General features: G+C 42.2%; 1 protein-coding gene across 1 annotated transcript; it reads right to left on the bottom strand.

Moving 5' to 3' along the window:
- Window positions 1-67: 67 nt before the first annotated feature.
- LOC146175502 (cystatin-2-like) lies at window positions 68-12,434 on the bottom strand. The gene is made up of 4 exons (XM_084581897.1): window positions 12,297-12,434; window positions 9,641-9,873; window positions 3,748-3,852; window positions 68-436 (listed from the first exon to the last, which is right to left on the bottom strand). The coding sequence occupies exons 2-4, from the start codon at window positions 9,851-9,853 to the stop codon at window positions 350-352; spliced, it is 405 nt and encodes a 134-aa protein (XP_084438023.1). The 5' UTR covers window positions 9,854-9,873; window positions 12,297-12,434; the 3' UTR covers window positions 68-349.
- Window positions 12,435-22,163: the final 9,729 nt, after the last annotated feature.

Below are 22,163 nucleotides of genomic sequence, written 5' to 3'. Positions count from 1 at the left end.
AGTAATTTGACAGTATACCTTCGAAGGTAGGTTTCACGCCACAAATTTTATTTCTCTAGAAACTAGTGGACGTGAGAAAGTTTTAGCAACGTAATGGATTCCCAGTCATTGCATTTATTACGAATTCATCAGAGATAAAGTTTACATCACAAAGTTGCTTTCCTCAATTCTAATGATCGCCAAAGGGTAATAAAAATATACTCTTAGGACACACTGTAGTCATGGGAAAATTGTAAGCTTTTTTCAAGAAAAAAAAAAAACCCGATACCTTTATTGCATGCTATGACAAATAAGCACTGAACAGAAGCTTCACGTTGTTGAATATATGTCCGACACCAGTTTTACGCCCTTACGCAGAGCCACACGAGAATGAGGTGATGGAACGCTGCTTGAGCCATGGAACGTCGTATATGACCGCTGTGCAAGTGTCCTTAACCTGCGGACGAAAAATAAAGGATATACTTTTGTAATAAAATATTCTTCTTAATTCACATGAAAAAAAAAAAGCTTTCAGTATTTAATGCCCTTAATTTGAAAGGCTACAAAAGTAACTTTATCACTAAGCAATGCAGAGTCGCGAAGTGGGAATTCGGCTTTATTTTGTTGTTTTATACCTTGTATTGATGGGTAGATGTTTTTCAGTGACAGATTATATTACAAAATGAAAGTTTGAAATACCAACACAGATGATAGCATCTCCGCTCCCCCTTAAAGACAGGAGATAAATCAGATGATTTGAAATAAATAAACCAACTACTTATTTTTTAAATAACAGCTTAAGGCGCCTGTCAATCAAATTCATTTCGTGCAATATTCTGCTACCATGAAATACCAAGGGCATCGAACCCGAGGCTGCTCCTATTTGTCTGAAAATAAAAAAACTCTGAGCCATTTACGCCAATGAGAAGCCTTGGTTTCTAAAAACGGAAATAATTTAGGGCACATAGGTATATCATGTTACCCAATTTTTTCAGTATTTATAAATTTTTCACTTCGAATTCTTAACAGATATCCCATCACTGTTTGTACAAGCGGTGTAAATATGAATGAAAGGTTATGTAAATAATGAGCTAGGCCACAAAAACTATTGATCAAATTCTCCTCTACTCTAACCTCCAGAAAATTCACTCATGGTGCAGTGATTGGGATATGCAGCTTAATGCCGCAAAATCTGTTCTTGCGAAAAAAACAAAAACAAACTAGTACGTTCATTTCCGTGCACCCTCTCATCGCATCCTCTTGTAGAAGTTAAAGAATATAAATTCCTTGGTGTTACCATAACTAACAATCTAAGTTGGAACAGTCATATTGCCAATACATGCTCATCCTCCTACAAAAAACTTAGCCTTTTTCACCACAAACTTAAAAATGTTCCTTCCAAGGTAAATCAGTTAGCATACTACAGACTCATTAGACCCAAACTAGAGTATGCTTGCACAGTCTGGGACCCTTACACCAAGAATAGTATTTTTGCCTTGGAGACTATCCAGCGGAAAGCCACGTTTCATGTTTTCAAAGTGACGCACATCTAATTCTCCCTCCATTTTAATGAATGAAAACTCCATCCCACAATTGCAAATACGAAGAAAAATTCAGAGACTAAAATATCTATTTTTGCTAAAAAAACAACAAACTTGCCACGAGCCCTGAACCTTACCTTACGCCTCTTATAACACGTCCAACAAGACATCATCGCGCACCATCTGTAACTCCGTATCAAGCTAAAATCAATGCCTTTAGGTATTCTTTTTTTCCTCGTACTGTTGAAGAATGGAACAAGCTGCCTTCTGATGTAATAATGTCCATTGAATCTATTGTTAAATCGCTGGCGTTTTAACCATAGTCATGTTTTATAATGTTGTATATATTCTTGTTAGTGTTGAACATGCCTCATCGTAATTTGCTTGTCACTTGTGTTTAGTATGTTACTTTTGATCAATTCATATTTAACTGCATTGTATTCTTTCTGCCCGTCCTGCTAGGGCTTGTAGTGTTTGTTAAATAAATAAATAAATAAATAAATAAATAAATAAATAAATAAATAAATAAATAAATAAATAAATAAATAAATAAATAAATAAATAAATAAATAAATAAATAAATAAATAAATAAATTTCTTCCTAAAGTGACCAATCAAATTCTTAATTCTTGACAAAGTCTACTGGATCGCATTCCGAAAGAAATTTAATCAATATACCAGGAACCTCGCCAGGGTGGCGCAGTGGTTACGGCGCTCTGCTACTGTTCCCAAGGATGCGGGATCGAATCCCGGCCTCGGCGGCCGCTTTTCGGTGGAGGCGAAAAGTAGAGCGCCCGTGCACTGTGCGATGTCGGTGCACGTTAAAGAACCCCAGGTGGTCGAAATTTCCGGAGCCCTCCACTACGGCGTCTCTCATAGCCTGAGTCGCTTTGGGACATTAAAACCCCGCAAACCAAACCAAACCAATATGCAAGGTGCTCAAAAATAGTCTTTAATAAGGATATTTTAAATTTACTATGATCAGTACACAAATGTTTTTGTGCATGAGATACACAGCCAGGCGGATGAAAACTGTGAAAATAATTGTAATCGCAATATAAGGAATCAACCAAAAGCAATAATTCACTTATTATTCACTGCATTCAGCACGCTTGCTTATGCTGAAAGCTGTATATTTAGCGCCCTCATATTGTGCCGGTCATATTTTGTGCAGCGTAATTCTCATATTGGTCTCAGCTGTGCTGCTCATGACATGCGCTTCAGTTGAAATGGAATCAAAAATAAACAACTTGCGTGCAGCTATACACGAATGACCCAAAATAGAACCAAATACGATGAGTACAGCGACTTTTTTTTATCGCGCTCACGCTTTTTTGACTGCAGCTATGTTTCCAATACTGTCTTGTATCTATGCAAGTAGAGCACCTCGACAAAAAATAAATAAATAAATAAATAAAAGAACTAGTAGAAAGAGGTACGAAGGAGAACCGAACAAGGGCTGAGGGGGACCCTTTCTTGGAATTCCAAGACTACTCATTGACAAGGGAACTTGTCTTTGTCTGGTTTGCACGTTGCACGTTAACGTGGCATTGCTTAAGTTTTCTACTAGATATGTCGCCCACGAGCGACGGTAATTTGAGGCACAGGCTTCTTTCCCTTCCCAAACGGTGCATGCACCCCTTGAAAGCCGAGGACTAGGCCGGGGACTGCCTGTCTCAATTGAATTGACCGCATGAATAGACGGTGGCAGCGAGAATCGAACTCGTAACCTCCCGCAGCCGAAGCCAGTGCCCAAACGAAGACCCAGACGAAGACAAGTCCCCTTATCAAGACATTGGCTATTCGTGCGAACTGAGTATCCAAATCAAATCTTGCTCAGTTCTCTTTCATACTGCATGTTAGCCATTTTATACCACTAGTTCTGCAATAGGAAGATGTGTGGCTCGTAAGGAAGTTGAACTTTGTGATATGACTGAATAGTTGGTGTCTGAGGTAAACAATGTAAATAAAGAAGATAATATAAGATAATATATAATATAACGAAGATAATTATTTCATTTCTCCATTAAAGTCTGCAAAACGTAAGGTACCCGAGACTTTGCTGCTTTTGAATATGAAAGTACTATGCTGATGAGCTCATGTTGTGGTGCCAAGCGTGGATCCAACTCTGAGAGCGGGTAAGCAACTAAATCAGCAGTTAAGTCGTGAAAATATATACATATGGCGGCTAGCACTAGTACAGAGAACGGATAGTATGTGTGCTTACGTCTTGAGTCTTCGGAAGACACTGCTCCTTGGTGTACGTCTCTGTCACACGGCACGTGGATTCGGCAATCTTGAAAGTGATGCGGTAGTTCATGCCAGCGACAAGCTGCGCGAAACAAGAAATAAAATTTAATCAGTTTGTATAGTATAAAATTTACCAAGTAAATATATAGGTTGTAAAACGATAATTAGTAAACAAACAACATGGGACAACAGAGTTTGTTACGCTGAGCGACCATCTGTTATTCTGTCTTGGCACTACATGTTCCGCCCATACCAATTTCTTCTTAATTTTCACTAGAGTGTCAGTAACTTGAGTTATTTCTCTGTCCCACTTTGCACACTTCCTACCTCTTAACGATACACCCGCCATTTTCCGTTCCGTGATCCTCTGCGTTGCCCTCAACTTAAGTAGAATTCTTATCGTTAGCCTCAATGTTTCAGCCCCATAGATGAGTACACTTAAGATGCAACTGTTGTATACTTTCCTCTTCAGCGATACCGGTAAGCTGCTAGTCCTCACCGGCGAATACCTGCCAAATTCGCTCCATTCCAGTCTTATTCTTATAGTTATTTCCCTTTCATGGTCTCGATCTGCGGTTATTGCTTGCCATAAGTATATAGACATATTCGCCTACTACTTCCAGTGCTTCGCTACCTAACCTAAATTTCTGCTCTTTCCCGAGGCAGTTAAACATTACCTTAGTCTTCTGCATTCTGATTTTTCAGGCCTACCTTTCTGCTTCTCCTGTCTAGGTCATGAATCATTATTTGCAGTTCATCCCCCGAGTTGCTTAGCATGGCAATGCCATCAGCGAATCGAAGATTACTGAGATATTCTCCATCGACACTGATATCTAACTGCTCCGATTGCATGCCTTTGAATACACTCTCTAAGCAAGCTGTAAATAGCACTGGGGAGATCGTGTCTCTTTACCTAACACATTTCTTAATTGCAATTAAAGCTGTCCAGGGATTATGTGTAGTTTTTGAAGTAGCTTTACCACACCTCAAATAGTTTTAGCAGTGTACACGGCCATATACAATGATAGAGGGAACAGTAAGACCAATGTACCACTGCTAAGGTTTTTCTTGTCACATAACTAAGATAATAAGATGTATAAGATATTAAGATAATCAAATAATCAGATGTTATTTACTGATTAATTACCATCGTGGTGCCAGCACAACAAGCATGAAAAACATCTTACACCTCCGTGCTCTCTCACTGAGACTTCATATACTCCGACTATGTCTACAACATAAAATATACTATCTTAGTATACTTCATGGTAATTTTCTTCAGCGTCCCTCTTACGTATGGCCTCGTGTGGACTATCGTCGTAAAACTGGATCCTCAACATGTCGCACAAATGCCTTGTATAATTCATTCCTCCCGCGTTCAATTATTGACTGGAACCATCCTCCTGCGACACTAGTATCTATAACCGATATAAAGTTGTTCAAAAATGCTCTTACATTGGAGCTCCTTATTTATCGTTTCGTGCTGTTTAACCACGTTTAAAGAAAGTGACAAGCTCGTACCGCTTCTCTGAAATACCCATGAATGGTGGCTTGAATACAACGGTATTTAACGACAAATCTGTGCAAACTCTGCCCACTCTCAATTGAATCACAACACGTAAAAAGGGGACCTTAGCATCTCTATTGAATATAAAGCGTTTAACTAACTGTCGTACGAATAAATGGAATGAACCAAGACTTCAGGCGCGCAGGCTAGGAAACAGGTTAGTTTCACTTGTCCTTTCCTAAGAGGAACCGCTTATAAACACGGCAAACGTTCTACGCAATGTAGCCATAATTCTTCTTTCGTAATGTAAGAACGCTGAACTGACATTTAAGAAATAATCGTGTCTAGGCCAGGGTTCGAATCACCATCCTTCCGTGTCCCAGCTGTGCGCGCTAACCACTACTATATCGCCGAGGTCGAGGTCTCGTGTATTTATTGCCTTTACGCTCTGAACGTGTCCGCAATTCTCATTGATTATAAGGTGAGGATGCTGGGGCGTATTTTGAGGGAAAAATACAATGAACAATGTAAAATAAAACACAAATTCAAAGTAAAATGCAAATTACTATGTGTAAATATAACAATTTAAAATAAAACATAAAAAATGATGACGCTTCTATTATATCTACAACAGTAGCAGTGCACACATTTTTCTGCCGCCCTCTCGATTTTTAATCTGTTGAGACAGCTGTTGCGAATGACCACGCGATATTTTTAATAAGAGGACAAATGGACTTGAACTTTGTTTAGAATTAAGCGCTCAGTAACTATGTGCATCAACAATGGTCACAATCGACGCGCCATATTCATCACAAGTACTAAAAAAACATGCCATTTTCTTTTCTATATCATGGAAAAGCGGTTACGGATATGCTGTTGTACGCTAAACGAAAGAGTGTAATGTTGTGCTTGAGGCTGTGCTATATTTACACTCTGCAGGTTTATTTTCTTTCCTTTAATCGAGTCGTCAGCTTCACGAGATCATTGCACCTAATTGCTTAGAAGCGAAGAAATATGAAAAACACGGGCTGTGTTTGGAATCCCCCGATAAGATACAAGCATTATAGACCTTCTGAAGCCAGCACGAAGAGTTGCGTGCCCTTTCTCAGCGCTGGAAAGACACGAGCCTCATTCGTGGAAAGACCTTGATACCTGACAAACACGGAACGCCTGTAGTTACGGGGTTTAGAGGTCTTGACTCGAAGCGCATGTCCACAATATTAGAAGCTCTTTTATAGGCTAGAAGTACCAGGCAAGCCCGCATACTCCTCCTATCTATGCTTCTAGTCACGAATGCTTATCATTTTTACGAACATTCAATAAATGCGACGACCAGGTAGAAAAAAAGAATCATAAGGGTGAATACTTGGTTTACTAACACCGTTGCAATTGTTCCCCGTTTATATTTCATCATTTGGAGTAAGTCTAGTCCCAATCCCTATTACCGTCACAATGAATATCTTTTTCATCATGCAAACAGCATGAAAAATACACATTGCATATATTTACAATAAAGCTTGTGCTATGGCAACAGCGGTACGCTTATCTTCCAATGTGCCTAATTTTACTGCCCATGCACTCTGGGAATTTAAACTACGCTTACGATAATTCCAGTTTTTGTCCTCATTACCTCTACAGGTTTCCAGTTTGTCAGCGCAACATATATAAGTTTTGGCCCTATACCCTGCTGCCATTGTTCCCAAAATATATTAAACCATTTCATTTCCTTCCGCGCTTCTGGGCCCTAGGTGCACAGTAACGGTAATATGTAACTGTTATATAAGCAATTTCTTGTTATTTCCTTTTCATGGTCCGGATCTGCGGTTACTACCTGTCCTAAGTAGACATATTCGCCTACTACTTCCAGTACTTCGCTACCTAATGTAAACTGCTGTTCCTTCCCGAGGCTGTTGAACATTACCTTAGTCTTCTGCATATTGATTTTCAAGCCTACCTTTCTATTTTTCCTGTCTAGGTCATCAATCATTATTTGTAGTTCATCTCCCGAGTTGTTTAGCAAGGCAATGTTATCAGCAAATCGCAGATTACTGAGGTATTCTCCATCTACCCTTATCCCTAACTGCTCCCATTCCAAGTCTCTGAATACTTCCTCTAAGCAAGCTGTGAATAGTACTGGGGAGATTGTGTCTCCTTGCCTAACACCTTTCTTTATGGAATTTTGTTACTTTCTTAATGCAGAACTATGGTTGCTGTTCAGCCACTGTATATATCTTCCAGCACTTTCACGTACGGCTCGTCTACCCCCTGATTTCGCAATGCCTGCATCACCGCCGAGGTTTCAACTGAGTCAAATGCTTTTTCGTAATCAATGAATGCTATGTATAAGGGCTGGTTATATTCCGAGCATTTTTCTATCACCTGATTGATGGTATGGATATGATCGATAGTAGAGTACCGTTTCCGAAACCCTGCTTGAATAAGATTGGGATGGAGCGCATTTGGCAAGCACTCGCAGATTATGTCTAGCAGCTTACCGGTATCGCTAAAGAGGAAAGTATATAACAGTTGCATCTTACCTGTACTCACCTATGGCGCTGAAACGTGGAGGCTAACCAAGAGAGCTCTACTTAGGTTGAGGTCAACCCAGAGGGCTGTGGAACGAAAAATGTTAGGGGTAACATTAAGAGATAGGAAGCGTGCAGAGTGGGTCAGAGAAATAACTCAAGTTACCGACATTCTAGTGGAAATTAAGAAGAAGAAATGGACATGGGCAGGACATGTAGTGCGAAGAGAGGATAATCGATGGTCGCTTAGGGTAACAAACTGGATTCCAAGGGAGGGAAAGCGTAGCAGGGGGCAGCAGAAAGTTAGGTGGGCGGATGGGATTAAGAAGTTCGCAGGGGTCAAGTGGATGTAGCTAGCACAGAACCGGGTTAAGTGGAGAAATATTGGAGAGGTCTTCGCCCTGCAGTGGGTATAGTCAGGCTGCTGCTGCTGCTGATGATGATGATATAAGCAATTTATTCACGCTCAAGTAGCGCTGTTTTTGTGCACTGCTGTATGATGATTTCTACAGCTAGGGTAGGTGTGTAGATTCTAAACATCATCGTATTGAACTCCCTTCTCTGCAGTTCCGTTTTCATCGAGTGGACGTGACGTTCCGGTTATTGTCGCTACAAGTCAGCATGAATATTTATAGGTCATTGTGTGCCATACTTAGAAGCTCACTCGTTAGTCGAAATGCGGTGCACAGCCAAGCGTCCTTGCTTCTTTAGATGAGTGCTCTTTTATTCCTCCAAGAGGACCTCGCGTAGTCCCAGCTTTTCAGTATTCAGAGCTTCAGCGCGAACACGAAGACAGAGGACAAGATAAAAGAAAGCCACAGTAGAAGCGCTTCTACTGTGGCTTTCTTTTATCTTGTCCTTTGTCTTCGTGTTCGCGCTGTTTAAATTAATAATGAATGTGTATCAACTCGCCCAACGAAGTATCTTGGTAACCCAGCTCTTCAGGTTTTCTCGACTGCGTTACCGTTTTCTAGAAGACGTTAATATTTTCTGGCGCTGTTTTTTAATGCCTTCTTTGCGCCAAATTGATTTTGCACGCTGAAGACTTTACGCTGAGTGATAGCGAAAGGGCAAATAATCCCAGCAATTAATACTTACATTACCATTCTTTCAGGCTCTGCAGAAACTACGATGATGCGTTTTTAATCGATATTTTTTGCCTCAGGGTATCAGTAGCATATGAGATGAAGGATGAATAAATGATTAAATGAATTGAAAAAGGTTGGCTGACTTTATGAAGTTCAGGGGTGACCGATGATGAGGTCCCTGCGTCCAAGCGATATATGAGGCAGGATTAGTTGCTTACAGGCCAACTATCGTCAGGTGCCGGATTCGTGTTGATTTCAGTGCTGGGCAGTCCCACAAGAAGTGGTGAATGTCTGCTTCAACATTTTCGGTTTTACAGATCGGGCACCCTGGGCGGTGATATAAGTGTCGGAGTTACACCACGTCCTAGTGACAGCTTGCGTGAGGGCAACACCGACCCAGGTTCTGCTCATCGCGTGCAATTTGCCGTGAAATGCCTTTCTCCTAAGAATACGAAGTTCAGTCCCTGACAAACGTTTCTTTAGGTCAGAGAAATAGCAGACTTCGAGCAACACACCTTCTTGCTTTTGCAGGTGCCTCACTAATGCCAAAAAAGCGGCCTTTAAAGCAAAAAGTAGAGCCGTGCAGAAGGTTCTTCTTTATGGCGGATTTCTCGCTAACCGAATATGGTTTATATTTTTTATTCTCCGAAAAAAAAAAAGAGAGTGTCATCAAGTCCAACCGCCGCCACAAGTAATACATCGTTGAAGCGTAGAAATTTCGCTCGCTCGTGTCAGCTCAGAGAAACGTACCTGCGTCTCGACATCGGTGACCTCGAGCACCGTGTCGAAGTACTCCTTGTCGGCGACTTGCTTGCTGATGGCGAAATGCGCTAACTCTTTGTAGAGCTCATCTCCATCGGCGCTCTGTTTTTGCCAGCTCCCAGGAAAAGGCACGTCCTCCTGCGCTCCGCAGGATACTATAGCGGCCACCAGGAACGGCACCAACACGAATAACGACGTCATGGCTTGCTCTCCACCAGCAGCTGCATGTCACCGACAGGACAAGAGTTAACCCTTGTGCTGTTTAATATCGCCATCTTGCCTTCTGCCGAGTTTCTAGGGAATAATAAGGCTTTAAACCCATTCTCGAGTTTATTGGATTACGCTGGTGGCGAGGACGGCGCAAAGTGAGCTATCAAGCGCGAACTGCGCCTGCCAAGATTTGCGGCGTTGGCGCTAGTCATTGAAGTAGTATTTTATTCACGTGGCAATAGAAAGCACTGCGAGCCATTTCGCAATCACGTTACCACTAATAACCCTGCGTAACGCTAGTCCTCGAAACAAGTGATTCGGACGGCGAAGAATTTGCAGGTACTTGATTAGAACTCTTGCCTCTTTTGCGAGTGAATTCGAAGACTATAACTGCTTTACTAAATAAAAATAAAAATGACCTTACGCTGAGCAGCGATCAGATATCGAGGTAAAGCCCAATAATCTCGCGCAGAAATCGCTAGTTTGGATCATAAGAAGCTGCCCCGCGGCAGCGATATGATGTTGATGCACATGGCCTAGTGCCTAGCTCAATTTCCATCATGGCGTTGCAGCGAGAAGCGATGCGTTAGGTCATTTATATACACCCGAAGAAGGCAGAATACGCATAATGCAATCTGTTGGAATACAAGTAGCCCCTTCTAGTGAACAGTTTCTGCTCTTATATTCTGTACTAACTTTGTTTATATCTGGTTCACACGGTTTATATCCGGTATACGCCTTCGTTATATTGTCACGTGGTGGTGACAAGGTCGATAACACAAATGAAGAGTCGGTGGTTGCACTGGAGAAACTCTCTATGGGGCTGACTTGCGCCCGCAAAAGAACTAAGCAACTCAGCGGCGGCGATAGCAACAAACGTGCTCGTCGATTGCCGAATAAAGAATGCCTGTCACACTCGTCAACGCTCAATTTAAAGGCTGCTCAGAACAATCTAGATAACGTCGCAAACTGCTTCTAGCACAACCTGGAACATTGTAGAAACATACGCAAGTGATCGGAATCTTCGAGACAGATCTCGGCGCACCGTTCGCGACAAAGAAAATGATAACGCGTCGTATCGCAACAACGAACATGAACAAACACGGGATACAGAATTGATACGCGTGCCAGAATTACAGTGATAAGGCCGCATGTCAGCGGCTGTCGAACAGGAACAGATAGATTTAAACAATTCGCGGCAATATTAGAAATGGCAGCTGCGAGCCAAATCAAGGATAGCAATGTGTACAGCGCGAAATGTGTACCACTCGGAACGTCCAGCGACAAGCGGTTCTGCCGAAATGGCAGTTTGAAGATGGCCAGAGACGTGATTCGGGAGATCAAAGGGCGCCAGCCTTGCAACTGACTATCGTGCGGTTTGGTAAAATGCGTGGGTTTATATATATCTCCTATGATCACTAAATCTCGCGACAGAACTCGCGACGTTCGAGTCATTCATGCATTCGCGTTCACAGCAAGTAAGTCCCTCCCCCCCCCCCCCCCCCTTCCGTCAATATCTATTCGGTTCAGGTACATCTATAATGAAGGGGAGAATGGTACCTGTATTCGAGGAGTGTTCACTCCATTATTAAGAAAATGCAGTCTTAAGGCCAACTTTCCTAAATGTTGGAGAAAAAATTAGAACGACTCTCAGGCTCCGCCTTAAGAGAACACGCGATGGCCCCTTTAATGCCGTGTTTCATTCCACGAATACCTTTATAGATTTGTAGTTAGATTGATATTTGGGGAAAGGACGGTGTAATATCTGTCTCAGATCTCATTTGACACCTACTCATTTGAGGTGCGTATGTCGTACGTTCAAATTGCTGTTGCCAACTAATTGCAACTTACCTAATTATCAGATAGATGTTAAATGGGAAGCGAAATGAAATTAAACCACCCTGAACGCTGCACAAACAACCGTTGCGTCACAACGTTTATACGAAATCACGCGCGTACTTCTACCCAGTTTTTCTCAATTTTGGTTTACAGCAACAGCGACGCCTTTTCGACTTAGGAGATGTATACGCTTCGCGCAAAAAGCAATATATCTAGGAGCACTGCGTATAAAACCAACATTTTAGTAGCATTACTATACTTTTAATCTCCAGAGACTTGAAACTCTAAAGCTTAGAGGGGATGTAAATTAAGAGAAAGGATGACTATATCTCCTTTACATAATTTGTTGAGATAAAAAAATACGGAGTGATGCCTTTGATTAGAGTATGCAGCGTTTCTGACGTCGCCGTAATAAAAATATTTATAAATGCAAGACAGGAATTTCAGCCATACTCATAGCGCAAGAGAGTTAAGTGTGTTTAGTCATATACTAATAGATGCATGTATTCTCTTGCTGTAAAAATTATGCATTGCTTATCTATGATTGCATTAGAGTCAAAACCTATAAAACATGATGCACTGCATAGTCACTGACCGTTGTGTGATGACCAGCGGTAAAGTGTCAGTGGAGGTAGTCTTATAGTAGGCGCCGTCACTAAGGTTATCGCTTCTCCGGAACGAGGCACGAGTAGTAGACAACACGAAGCTGAAAAATGACGGGTAGGTGTGACCGTTGAAGGGTGCAAGCGACACGTTGTTCAGACTGACGGCACGGCCTTCGGTTGAGAGAAGATATAACTCGTGGCACGGCCTTCGAGTTTGACTATTTATTTTTGTGTAGTCGGATAAGGAAAACAGGCGCAGGCAAAGAAGAGAAACCGGAAAATCAGGCGCGCCGAGCTTTGAAGTGGCTTGCCGTCATCTACGGAGAGATGAATAAAAAGCGCTCGTGTGGCTCTTGAGCAACATGGGAGCCATAAAGTACATATTAGTGCCAAAGTTACTCAGCAGACGCTCAGGTTTGCACCATAATGTAATAACTGCGCCTTTCTTGGAGCAGGAAATTTATGCAGACTGAGACAGATTTACGACATAATGTGTTTTTATGTGGTGTGTGTGTATAGGGGCTCGACATTTTGGGTTTAAAACAGGAGGAGGCGCCGACTGCATAGCTCCGTATTTCGTGAAAGCGTCTGAAAAAGCACGCCAGAAACGTTTTCTTCCTAATGTAGGCAAACCAATAACTTACTCGACTTTTTTCTTTGCCTTTAGTACTTCTTTTGCAGCTATTATCAGTTCATTTCTGCTGATAATGCCACTTCTACACGAAGCTCCGTCCATTATGACGTGCCCCAAAGATCCGTATTAGGCCTCTTTCGTTTCTTACTTACATTGACTACCTAAATAGCGGCATATCTTCTAACATAAATTTCTTGAGAGATGAATAATTTTGGTCGACATTAATGGCAGTAACTACATCAGTGCTCTAAAATGATATAAATTTTGCACCTGAATGATGTAACCGATGATGAGGAAACTTGATTGTACTAAATGCAATATTTTGCTTGTTTGGCGACCACCATCACCTCCCGCTGTATGTCCACTTAACAGTGCTCTACGTGAGCTTGTTACGTAATATTACTGACTTTGTTTTTAAATTAATTTCTCTCTCACCAGCTCAATTTATATCAAAACTGTACAGAACACTTTTCCGCAGCAAATTATAACATGCTTAAGCAATTGGAGATCTCAGCTCCAATAACCAGAGCATTGCACTCGAGATTGTAGAACATAACTCTGCCAGTTTCATATTTAACCATAATCGTACTTCAATGCTTACCTCACTGAAGAACACGCTAAACCTGTCGTCTTAAGGCTCCCGCTGAAAATTTTCATGGTTATGTTTATTTCGGAAATTCGCTTCCGATTGCGATGAAATGATACCACCTCCATCTTTCATCTCATTCTGTTTAGAACACATAGCTTTACCAGACGTAGCTTACTCGCTGTTTTTATCTTACGTAGTACATCAGTAAACTGGAACCCCCTTCGTGGATTGCCAGCCAGCATTCATGACAATCTCAGCTTCCGTAACCTTTTAGCTGATGTCGTATAGTAAGCTTACAGCAAATGTGTTCATCTTCGTTTTCACAAACATCCAGCTGACATTGTATGCTAAGTCTTATAAGGAACGTATAGATGTTCGCTCGTTCTTTAGTTTGCTTACCGGGTGTGCTATTGACTTCAACCCAATTTTATAATCACAACTATGACGCTTGTACTTTTTATGTCGTTTGTTTCTGTTTATTTTTTGTATCAACTTCCCGCTGATATGTTTTTACCCTTGATTGTGCTATGAAATAAACCACACAATGTCCTTACAAAGTCTTAGCTGACAAAAATCGTCTTATTGCACGATGATATATTCATAAATTTTAAATTTGTTGTGCTCTCAAAATTGAGTTTCTCAGTAAAAAAGAACTGCAACTGTGTGATATTAATTACTACTGTACATGTTTTTTCGATACTGTGATTAAAAAAGATGCACCGCCTGAAGAGCGTCAGCGTCAATTATTCATTGTATTATTAAATACTTGCAATTTTTTACAATTTTACAATTTGCTTCACGTTCTTCAACGCTGATATTTGGAACGCTTGACGACCCTCGATTTAAACGCTTCCTCACTGACATTTTGCAATGACGCTTAGGACTGTGCGTCAAACTATTTCAACACTTACACAACATTAGGGGGCCAACGTGTTCAGCACGAAGCGACGAATTGGTGTCCCTCTGCGACTACTGTTTCGGTCCCGACGGCCCTCCGAACGTCATCCCCTATTAGGGTTTAGAGGAACAAGGGTCGTCGGTGCGAATCTATCACACATGCTAGGTCTCAACTCGACTATTAATTATGTGCTCCATGTCCTATCTGATTGTTTGCCACCAAGCGAATCCTCTGCACTGAACGGATGGGCAACAATTTTGACAGAAATGGTTGCTCTTAGTGGCCGAAATTTGGCGCCTGTGTCGCACCCTAATCATTATGGTGGCGCGCCACCTCACGGTTTCGCTTGGTGTCATGCGGTGTGATGATGTCATAGCTATGGTGCTGCGCCACCAAGGTGCCCATTGTGTGATGACGTCATAGACAAAGGGCTGAGCTTCTATGGCTTAAAGGGTGTGGTGATGACGTGATTACGTCCGGTCGATCTAGTGGTCACTTGTGAATGATTTCATACTTATGGTGGCGCACCGCCTTCACCTTAGCTTACATGATGGTGGTCACGTGGTTGCAATGACGTAACACTTGGCAGCAACGCTACGGCAACAGATCTTCCCGCAAATTGCAGCACAGCGCTATCCCCTGGCGGATCAGCGCAAAGCATGATGGGAGAACTGAGCGATCGCTTCCCATGTCGACTTCTGGCAAACGTGTTGGCGTGCTGCGCCGCTGCTTTCTGCCTTTACGCTTCTTTTGGTGCGCGTTGTTGGTGTTTTCTTACAAAATGCAGCAAGCATCGGACTGCTTTTATGGTTAGCTGCTAGTTTTCCTGCAATTTATATCCTGAATTTGAAGCGAGAGCTTCATGAAAACGAGCAGCGCCGTTACACAGGTGTTCCGTCGCTGTGCTGGCTACAGAGAGGAAGAGTAAGGTAGCGGCATCTCAGCATATGCGCCGCTGGAGTTAGGAGAAGAAGAATTGTTCCCGCACTGCATATGCGCGTGCCGGTACAAAGAGCTGCCCCCCTTCCCGCCTTCCGCGAATGCCGGTCTTTGCGTATCAGCTGATGATCCATGGATTTAGATCGCAACGCCCAACTCTGAAACGCGATGGAAAGGAGCAGTAGGCACAACATGACAGAAAACAGTGGCAAGTAGCAGCGGTGCGATGCCTCCGACATGTAGAGTATGGTTCACCTGAGGACCGACAGAGTCGGAGAGACGGATGGAGATACGTGAGAGCAGCGATATGCGGTGGTGCTCTGTTTTCCCAGGGGGCTGTGAGCGGCTGCTAAGGTGGCGCGGCGGAATTACTGGAAATGTTAATTGATCACATATATACCCGGCTGCCATCTTAAACCTTTGACGGACACGAAATGTGTAACCGTAAGTAGTATGAGGTAACGCTCTGAAACCGAAGTGTAGTCTCATATAGCAGTGCTTACTATTTGGATACTGAACATTACGAAGTTGCGGGAGTTGTCCAAGGACGGTAGACCATAAGAAAATAATGATGTCCTGGTTTTATATTATGTGTTGGATTTATGCCACCAGCTGTTTTCAGTACATAGTCTATAACATTCCGCAGTGATGTATTAGTTTAAACAATGACGAAGTGCATGGATGGGGTATAATGCACACCACCTCGAGTCTCTTGCCGTGCAGTGACATATTACATATTCACAGTAGATATTACATTTCGCCTCCATGTAACTTCGGCCGCCGTGGCAGTAGTTCTGTCGCACAGACTTGAGATTAGCATCCACAGAAAAGATGCATTGGGCTTCCCCTAGTGTCAGCATTTCTTGATGATGTGCTGACATTTTTATTGATGCAACCACGCTAGCCGCTTCGTGTGGATGAAGCTCAGGCTGTCATTTGTTCACCTAAACGGGTTATAAAAATTTTGAGAAATTTCATATTGCCGGACGGTCATTAGCTTTAAAGATATCTGTGAAAGAAACACTGCTGGTAATGCTATTCAACTTGCGTTTTTAGGCAGAAATATGCGTCGACATCTTTGAAGGTATCATCATCATCATCAGCCTGACTATACCCACTGCAGGGCGAAGGCTTCTCCCATATTTCTCCAATTAACCCGGTTCTGTGCTATCTGCATCCGCTTGACCCCTGCGAACTCCTTAACCTCATCCGCCCACCTTTCTGCCGCCCCCTGCTACGCTTTCCTTCCCTTGCAATTCAGTTTGTTACCCTAAGCGACCATCGGTTATCCTCTCTTCGCACTACATGTCCTGCACATGCCCATTTCTTGTTCTTAATTTCCATTAGAATGTCAGTAACTTGAGTTATTTCTCTGACCCACTCTGCACGCTTCCTATCTCTTAATGTTACCCCTACCATTTTTCGTTCCATAGCCCTCTGAGTTGCTCTCAACGTAAGTAGAACCCTTTTGGTAAGTCTCCACGTTTCAGCTCCATAGGTGAGTACAGGTAAGATGCAACTGTTGTATAATTTCCTCTTAAGCGATACCGGTAAGCTGCTAGTCATAATCTGCGAATGCTTGCCAAATGCGCTCCATCCCAATCTTATTCTTCTTGTTATTTTCTTTTCATAGCCCGGATCTGCAGTTACTACCTGTCCTAAAGAGACATGTTCGCCTACTACTTCCAGTGCTTCGCTACCTAACGTAAACTGCTGTCCCTTCCCGAGGCTGTTGAACATTACCTTAGTCTTCTGCATATTGATTTTCAAGCCTACCTTTCTACTTATCCTGTCCAGGTGATGAATCATTATTTGCAGTTTATCCCCCGAATTACTTAGCAAGGCAATGCCACCAGCAAATCGGTGATTACCGAGGTATTCTCCATCTACCCTTCCATCTACCCTTCCTGCTCTCATTATAAGTCTTTGAATACTTCCTCTAAGCAAGCTGTCAATAGCACTGGGGAGATCGTGTCTCCTTGCCTAACACCTTTCTTTATAGGAATTTTATTACTTTCGTTATGCAGAACTATGATTGCTGTGCAGCCACTATATATACCTTCCAGCACTTTCACGTACGGTGCGTCTAGTCCCTGATTTCGCAATGCCTGCATCACCGCTGAGGTTTCAACCGAGTCAAATGCTTTTTCGTAATCAATGAATGCTATTTATAAGTGCTGGTTATATTCCGAGCATTTTTCTATCACCTGGTTGATGGTATGGATATGATGACGACGATAAAGACGTTTAATAATGAGAACCGTTCATTTTTAATTAAATTTTTATTCCCTTAATCAAAACTCGTGAGGTGTCGATGAAGAAGACTTCTTATTCAAACGATTCGAAGTGAGTTGATTCTAGCTTAACTTCTGGGATCCATTCCAAAAAAAAAAAAAAAAAAAAAAAACACATCGATACATAGCAAGCAAGTAAGCAGTTGCGACACAAGCAGTTAATTCCTATTCATTGTTTAGCCTATATATTGTTACGACCCAAAGCGCCTCAGACGAGCGGACGCAGAGCGACGTGCAGGCAGACACACGAAACGTTCTCCAAGCGTTCACGAAGCGTTCTTCGAACAAGGTCCGGCGCGAGCGCTCTCCACGCTCCAACCACCACTTCGTCGTCGTTGCGGCCCAGCGGCGAGGCCGCGCGTTGCTAGGCACGTGGCAATATAACAGTTCTGCTTACAGAGAAAATGCGTTTTGTAAACTATTGTTACAGAAATCTTCAAATTGCGCTCAGTTATCCTTCATTGTCGTTCATTAAGGTAACTAACGAATCATGACGCGACTTTCTCAGGAATGGCACACTCCGTTATTTGCTTTCCGTTTACCTGCAAACGAGAAACTACAGTTTATGGGCCGGACATAGCACTGTTATGCCTGAAAATAATTCTTATCTACATCTTAATCGTTCAGGAAACCAAACACGGATGTTATCTTTCTAACATTCAGATGCGAAGATTATGATCTATCAGTTTCCAGTTTTCAAAAAATGTTAAAAGAGAGGTGCAAACTGTTCAGCACGTTACACATAGTTCAGATTTAATAATGAAATAAAACAATGTGAAGTTGTTACGCAGCAAGGAAGTCCAAAAAAGTGCAGAAGAAAGTGAAGACTAAAGTAGTGAGTGAGTTCGGGAACATTCAGGCAATATATCTGCTTTAAAGGCTACCAGTGAAGGCTTGTAAGCCTCAACAGACTTCACTACAGTCAGTTTTGTTCGCAGTGCACAGTATGAAATTTTTGCATGAGCATCAAAACCCTGTAAAAGCTCTGATAATGACAAGGAACATAGAATATGCTCTTCCATAACCTATGACATTAAAAAGGAATAAAAAACCCTATAACGGCGGCATATACCGTCCAGTTAACACTGTGTAAATAAACCTCTCAGTCGCCGTTAGCTCATCCCAACGCTTAGTAACATTCGAGCGTCATTAGCGTTGAAGGCAGCGTTTGCGAGGTAAAGGCCGACAGATTTTTTTCAAAGCGCTTGCGAACTTATAGAGCGATGTAGAGGAAATGCAGACTGGTTATCGAAAACGTTCAGTGCTAAGTTGACTTGTGCATCGTATTTTTGTCTTAATTAGGCATTGCGAAATGAGCGCTTAGTGCAGCATTACTTCACCAGCAATCGTCCGATAATCATTTACTCTGATGCTGTCTCGACAACCCATTATTATTTAGCCATTTCAGGCAATAGTGAATGCACATAATTCACAGTAAAAGAGGCTCTGTCGTTCCCACTGCCAAGAATTCATCAAAATTACACATCTCACGCCACAGGCGTCATGACACATTTCTGTGCACCACTAGCTTACAGTGACAAGTGCATCGCATGCGGAGTATCACAGTGACTTTAACGCACAACCGTGGCAGCCTGATATTAACGCATCAATTTCTACCTTGACAGTTTGCTGCGGAGCATCACCTTTTTGCGTGCGGTGTGCTCTTCATCACGAACACATTGCCTGTCGCGGGGCCGCAAAACAGGCACGTGTCCATGTCTGTCGCCTTCTTTTGTGTCTGTCTTATAACGCTAGAAAATGATTTCAGTTTGTCACAATTCGGAAAAATTATTACTTCACAGGTAGAAGGCAGGTTACACGGCCGAAATGTGATTCCTCGATATATTGTGTGACTTGACGAGACCGTATGATTTGCCAAGTTGGGAGCGGAGGAGCTTCCAACTCAGGTAGTTCATATGAGGTGAAAGAGCGGGATAAGAATGCCCTTCCAGTTCCCTAGGATACCTTAAGGTGGCGCGTTACTCCTGGCATACGCAGGCACGTTCATACAGCATAGTTAAGCCACTGTTTTATTCTGTGTCGCGTGGTCGCCTATGGCCGATAACTGAATAACGAGGTAGCGGAGCACTGCATGCTAATAAGAATGTATGAGCTATTGCAGGAGAAAAATTAGGAATTGATAAATAAAAGAGCACGCGAATGAGTGACGGCAAAAGAAGCGTTTTAACGCCTGATAAAATGTCCTTAAAGCGAAGCGTACGTGCCGGCAATAAATTAACCTAGCCCGTACTTGACGCGAATACCGATAAAAAGGCATTAGCTGCAACACGAAATTCATGCAAGAACGAGACAAGGTTGGCCAAGGCCGGAGTTTAGTCATTGCGGAGGTAGTGCGGTAGGGGAGCCTACATAAAGACAAATGCGTTCGAGGCACGGCGACGTGCTGTGCAGACCTAGCAGCAAATTGAGGCCAGTGAACAAATTAGCAATGACGTAATTATTCAAAAATAATTTGCTGCCCCATACCATAACATACAATCCTGTGACATCTTATTTATACCTTCCAGTAAATTGGAGAATAATATCGGAGGGGGTCGAATTTTGCAGGGACACTGGGATGGTCAACAAGAGGCTGCCACCAACGCAAAATGAAATTGCAGTAATGAACAAAAACGTTCATCGTTGATTTCTTTTTGTGCATGAATAGCGAAATATTTTTAACAAACCACCAGTGTGCTCTTCTCGAATGTACTTTAATTGCATACTGCCTTTTTGTCGAGGCGGGAATTGAAAGGGGGGTAGTTGTCTCATTTCAGTTCCTTCTTTAACCTTCCGTCTTTTTTGTGTGCCTTCCATTGAGCTCATTTTAAATCATGTCTAAGACAATATTAACTTGTAGCTACAAGTCACGTGCTTTACCTGCACTGGTCAATGTATATTTTTATAAGCAATGGGATCGACGCAGATTCAAGACGACTGCTAACTTATCAGCGACTACAGCTCCAGGCCCAGGATGAAAGAACATAAGCTTTAGATGTTTTTGAGAGTAACGCAGTCAGTGGGTTTGACAGCTTTGAAGGGTCATAGCTTCAAAGGACATCTTGGTTTCAGATTTTTTCCGGAGCATCTCAAATTGACCAAAGAATTTGTCGTAGAAGAAAAGAAAACATTGGTTGAGCCAGCAAAGGAATGAGTCGAGTTCCTGTTGTTAATATTAACGAACATTCTTCCCAGGTATCAAAATGCAAAGTGGCCCCACGCTCTTTAAAGCTTCATATATCGAGCTTAGGAAAATACTGGGGCACAGCTTAATTAATTAATGCAGAGGTGTGAAAAAAATATTGCGCTTTCTGGATGACGTAGCGAAATGATAATTTGGTATTGTAAGGTATTTTTTTCTTTACAGAGGAATAGAAGTTCTTATTGCGAAATGAGAAGATTTTTGGGTGGATGTCAGTAATTACTGCCTTATTACGAGAGGGTTTTTTTGAATACGCTGCGCCAAACGCACTTCAAATGAACGTAGTTATCACCTTTCCACGTTAAATCATGAAGGCGGGATCGCGTCGCGTGAGCTCAAACATCCTTTCGTTGATTTGGGTTCTTTCGTCAAATTTAAGGCACAGGAATAACGTGCAAATAGTTCCACAAAGCAAATGTTGTAAAAGTGAAGGTTCCGCAGGCACGCAAGAAGCTGGACTTTAGATACGAATATAAAACGGGATTATGACCCTAGGAACTCTTTTATGATCTTGATAAATTGGCAGGAGAAAAATGACTTTATGAAGTGGCTAAACCTGCCCTCCGAGGATATTTGAAGGGAATGCATTTGGATTGGTTACGGGTACCACTCGAGGGACGTTTATTTTTCTGCACTACTCTATATTGCACAAAGTAATCCATTGGATATAAAGATAGGGCATATTCCAAGCCGTTGAAATTAAATTTATGACTGTGAATTAGGTTACCGGAAGAAAAGTAATGCATGCTTATAATATTGGGAGACGGGAAGAAGAGAATTAGGGGAATTAAGCGTGCGTGCTATGGTATACCGGCCATAATTTAAATGCGCCCAGACGTTACAAAGACTGCCTCCCGCGATCCCGTGTAGGTGGCTGTTTTGTCATGAACTCATGGTTATAAAAAAAGAAAAAGGCGAAGAGCTTGGATGAAACTTCGTATTGAGGAGAATCGTAATGTCGGGAAAATCACGTAACTTTTTGAGGTGGCGCCATTTTTGTCACGTGGTTATATCACGACAACTTTAGATGTGATGTCACGTGTAGAATACAATTGTATTGGGCTACTTTGTGATTAATAAGGCCACTTTTGATGGCGTTGATTTTCAAATGTTGGCACTCGTTGAGGTATACACTACTACTAGGATAGGTTTTTGTGGCGCCCTGTTTGAGGAGTCGTGCCAGTTTTGATGTCTTCACTTTTGGAAATCAGAAGCGGCCTGTATTGATGTTAGAGGTAGTTATTTATTAGAATGTGAAATATTTATATTCACAGAGTAATTTGACAAGTCGTTTTCTTTGG

This window comes from Amblyomma maculatum, chromosome 10 (assembly GCF_055883805.1).
Source record: "Amblyomma maculatum isolate TAMU_Amacu chromosome 10, ASM5588380v1, whole genome shotgun sequence".
NCBI classification, from domain to species: Eukaryota; Metazoa; Arthropoda; class Arachnida; order Ixodida; family Ixodidae; genus Amblyomma; species Amblyomma maculatum.
The sequence above is the reverse complement of the archived record's forward strand: the minus strand, read 5'-3'. Positions and strand labels throughout refer to the sequence as shown.

Coding starts and splice junctions, on each gene's coding strand:
- LOC146175502 (XM_084581897.1), bottom strand. CDS start 9,853: ATGACGTCGTTATTCGTGTTGGTGCCGTTCCTGGTGGCCGCTATAGTA. Junction 3,853..9,640: donor TCACCGATGTCGAGACGCAG/GTACGTTTCTCT, acceptor TGTTTCGCGCAG/CTTGTCGCTGGCATGAACTA. Junction 437..3,747: donor GTCTTCCGAAGACTCAAGAC/GTAAGCACACAT, acceptor TTTCGTCCGCAG/GTTAAGGACACTTGCACAGC.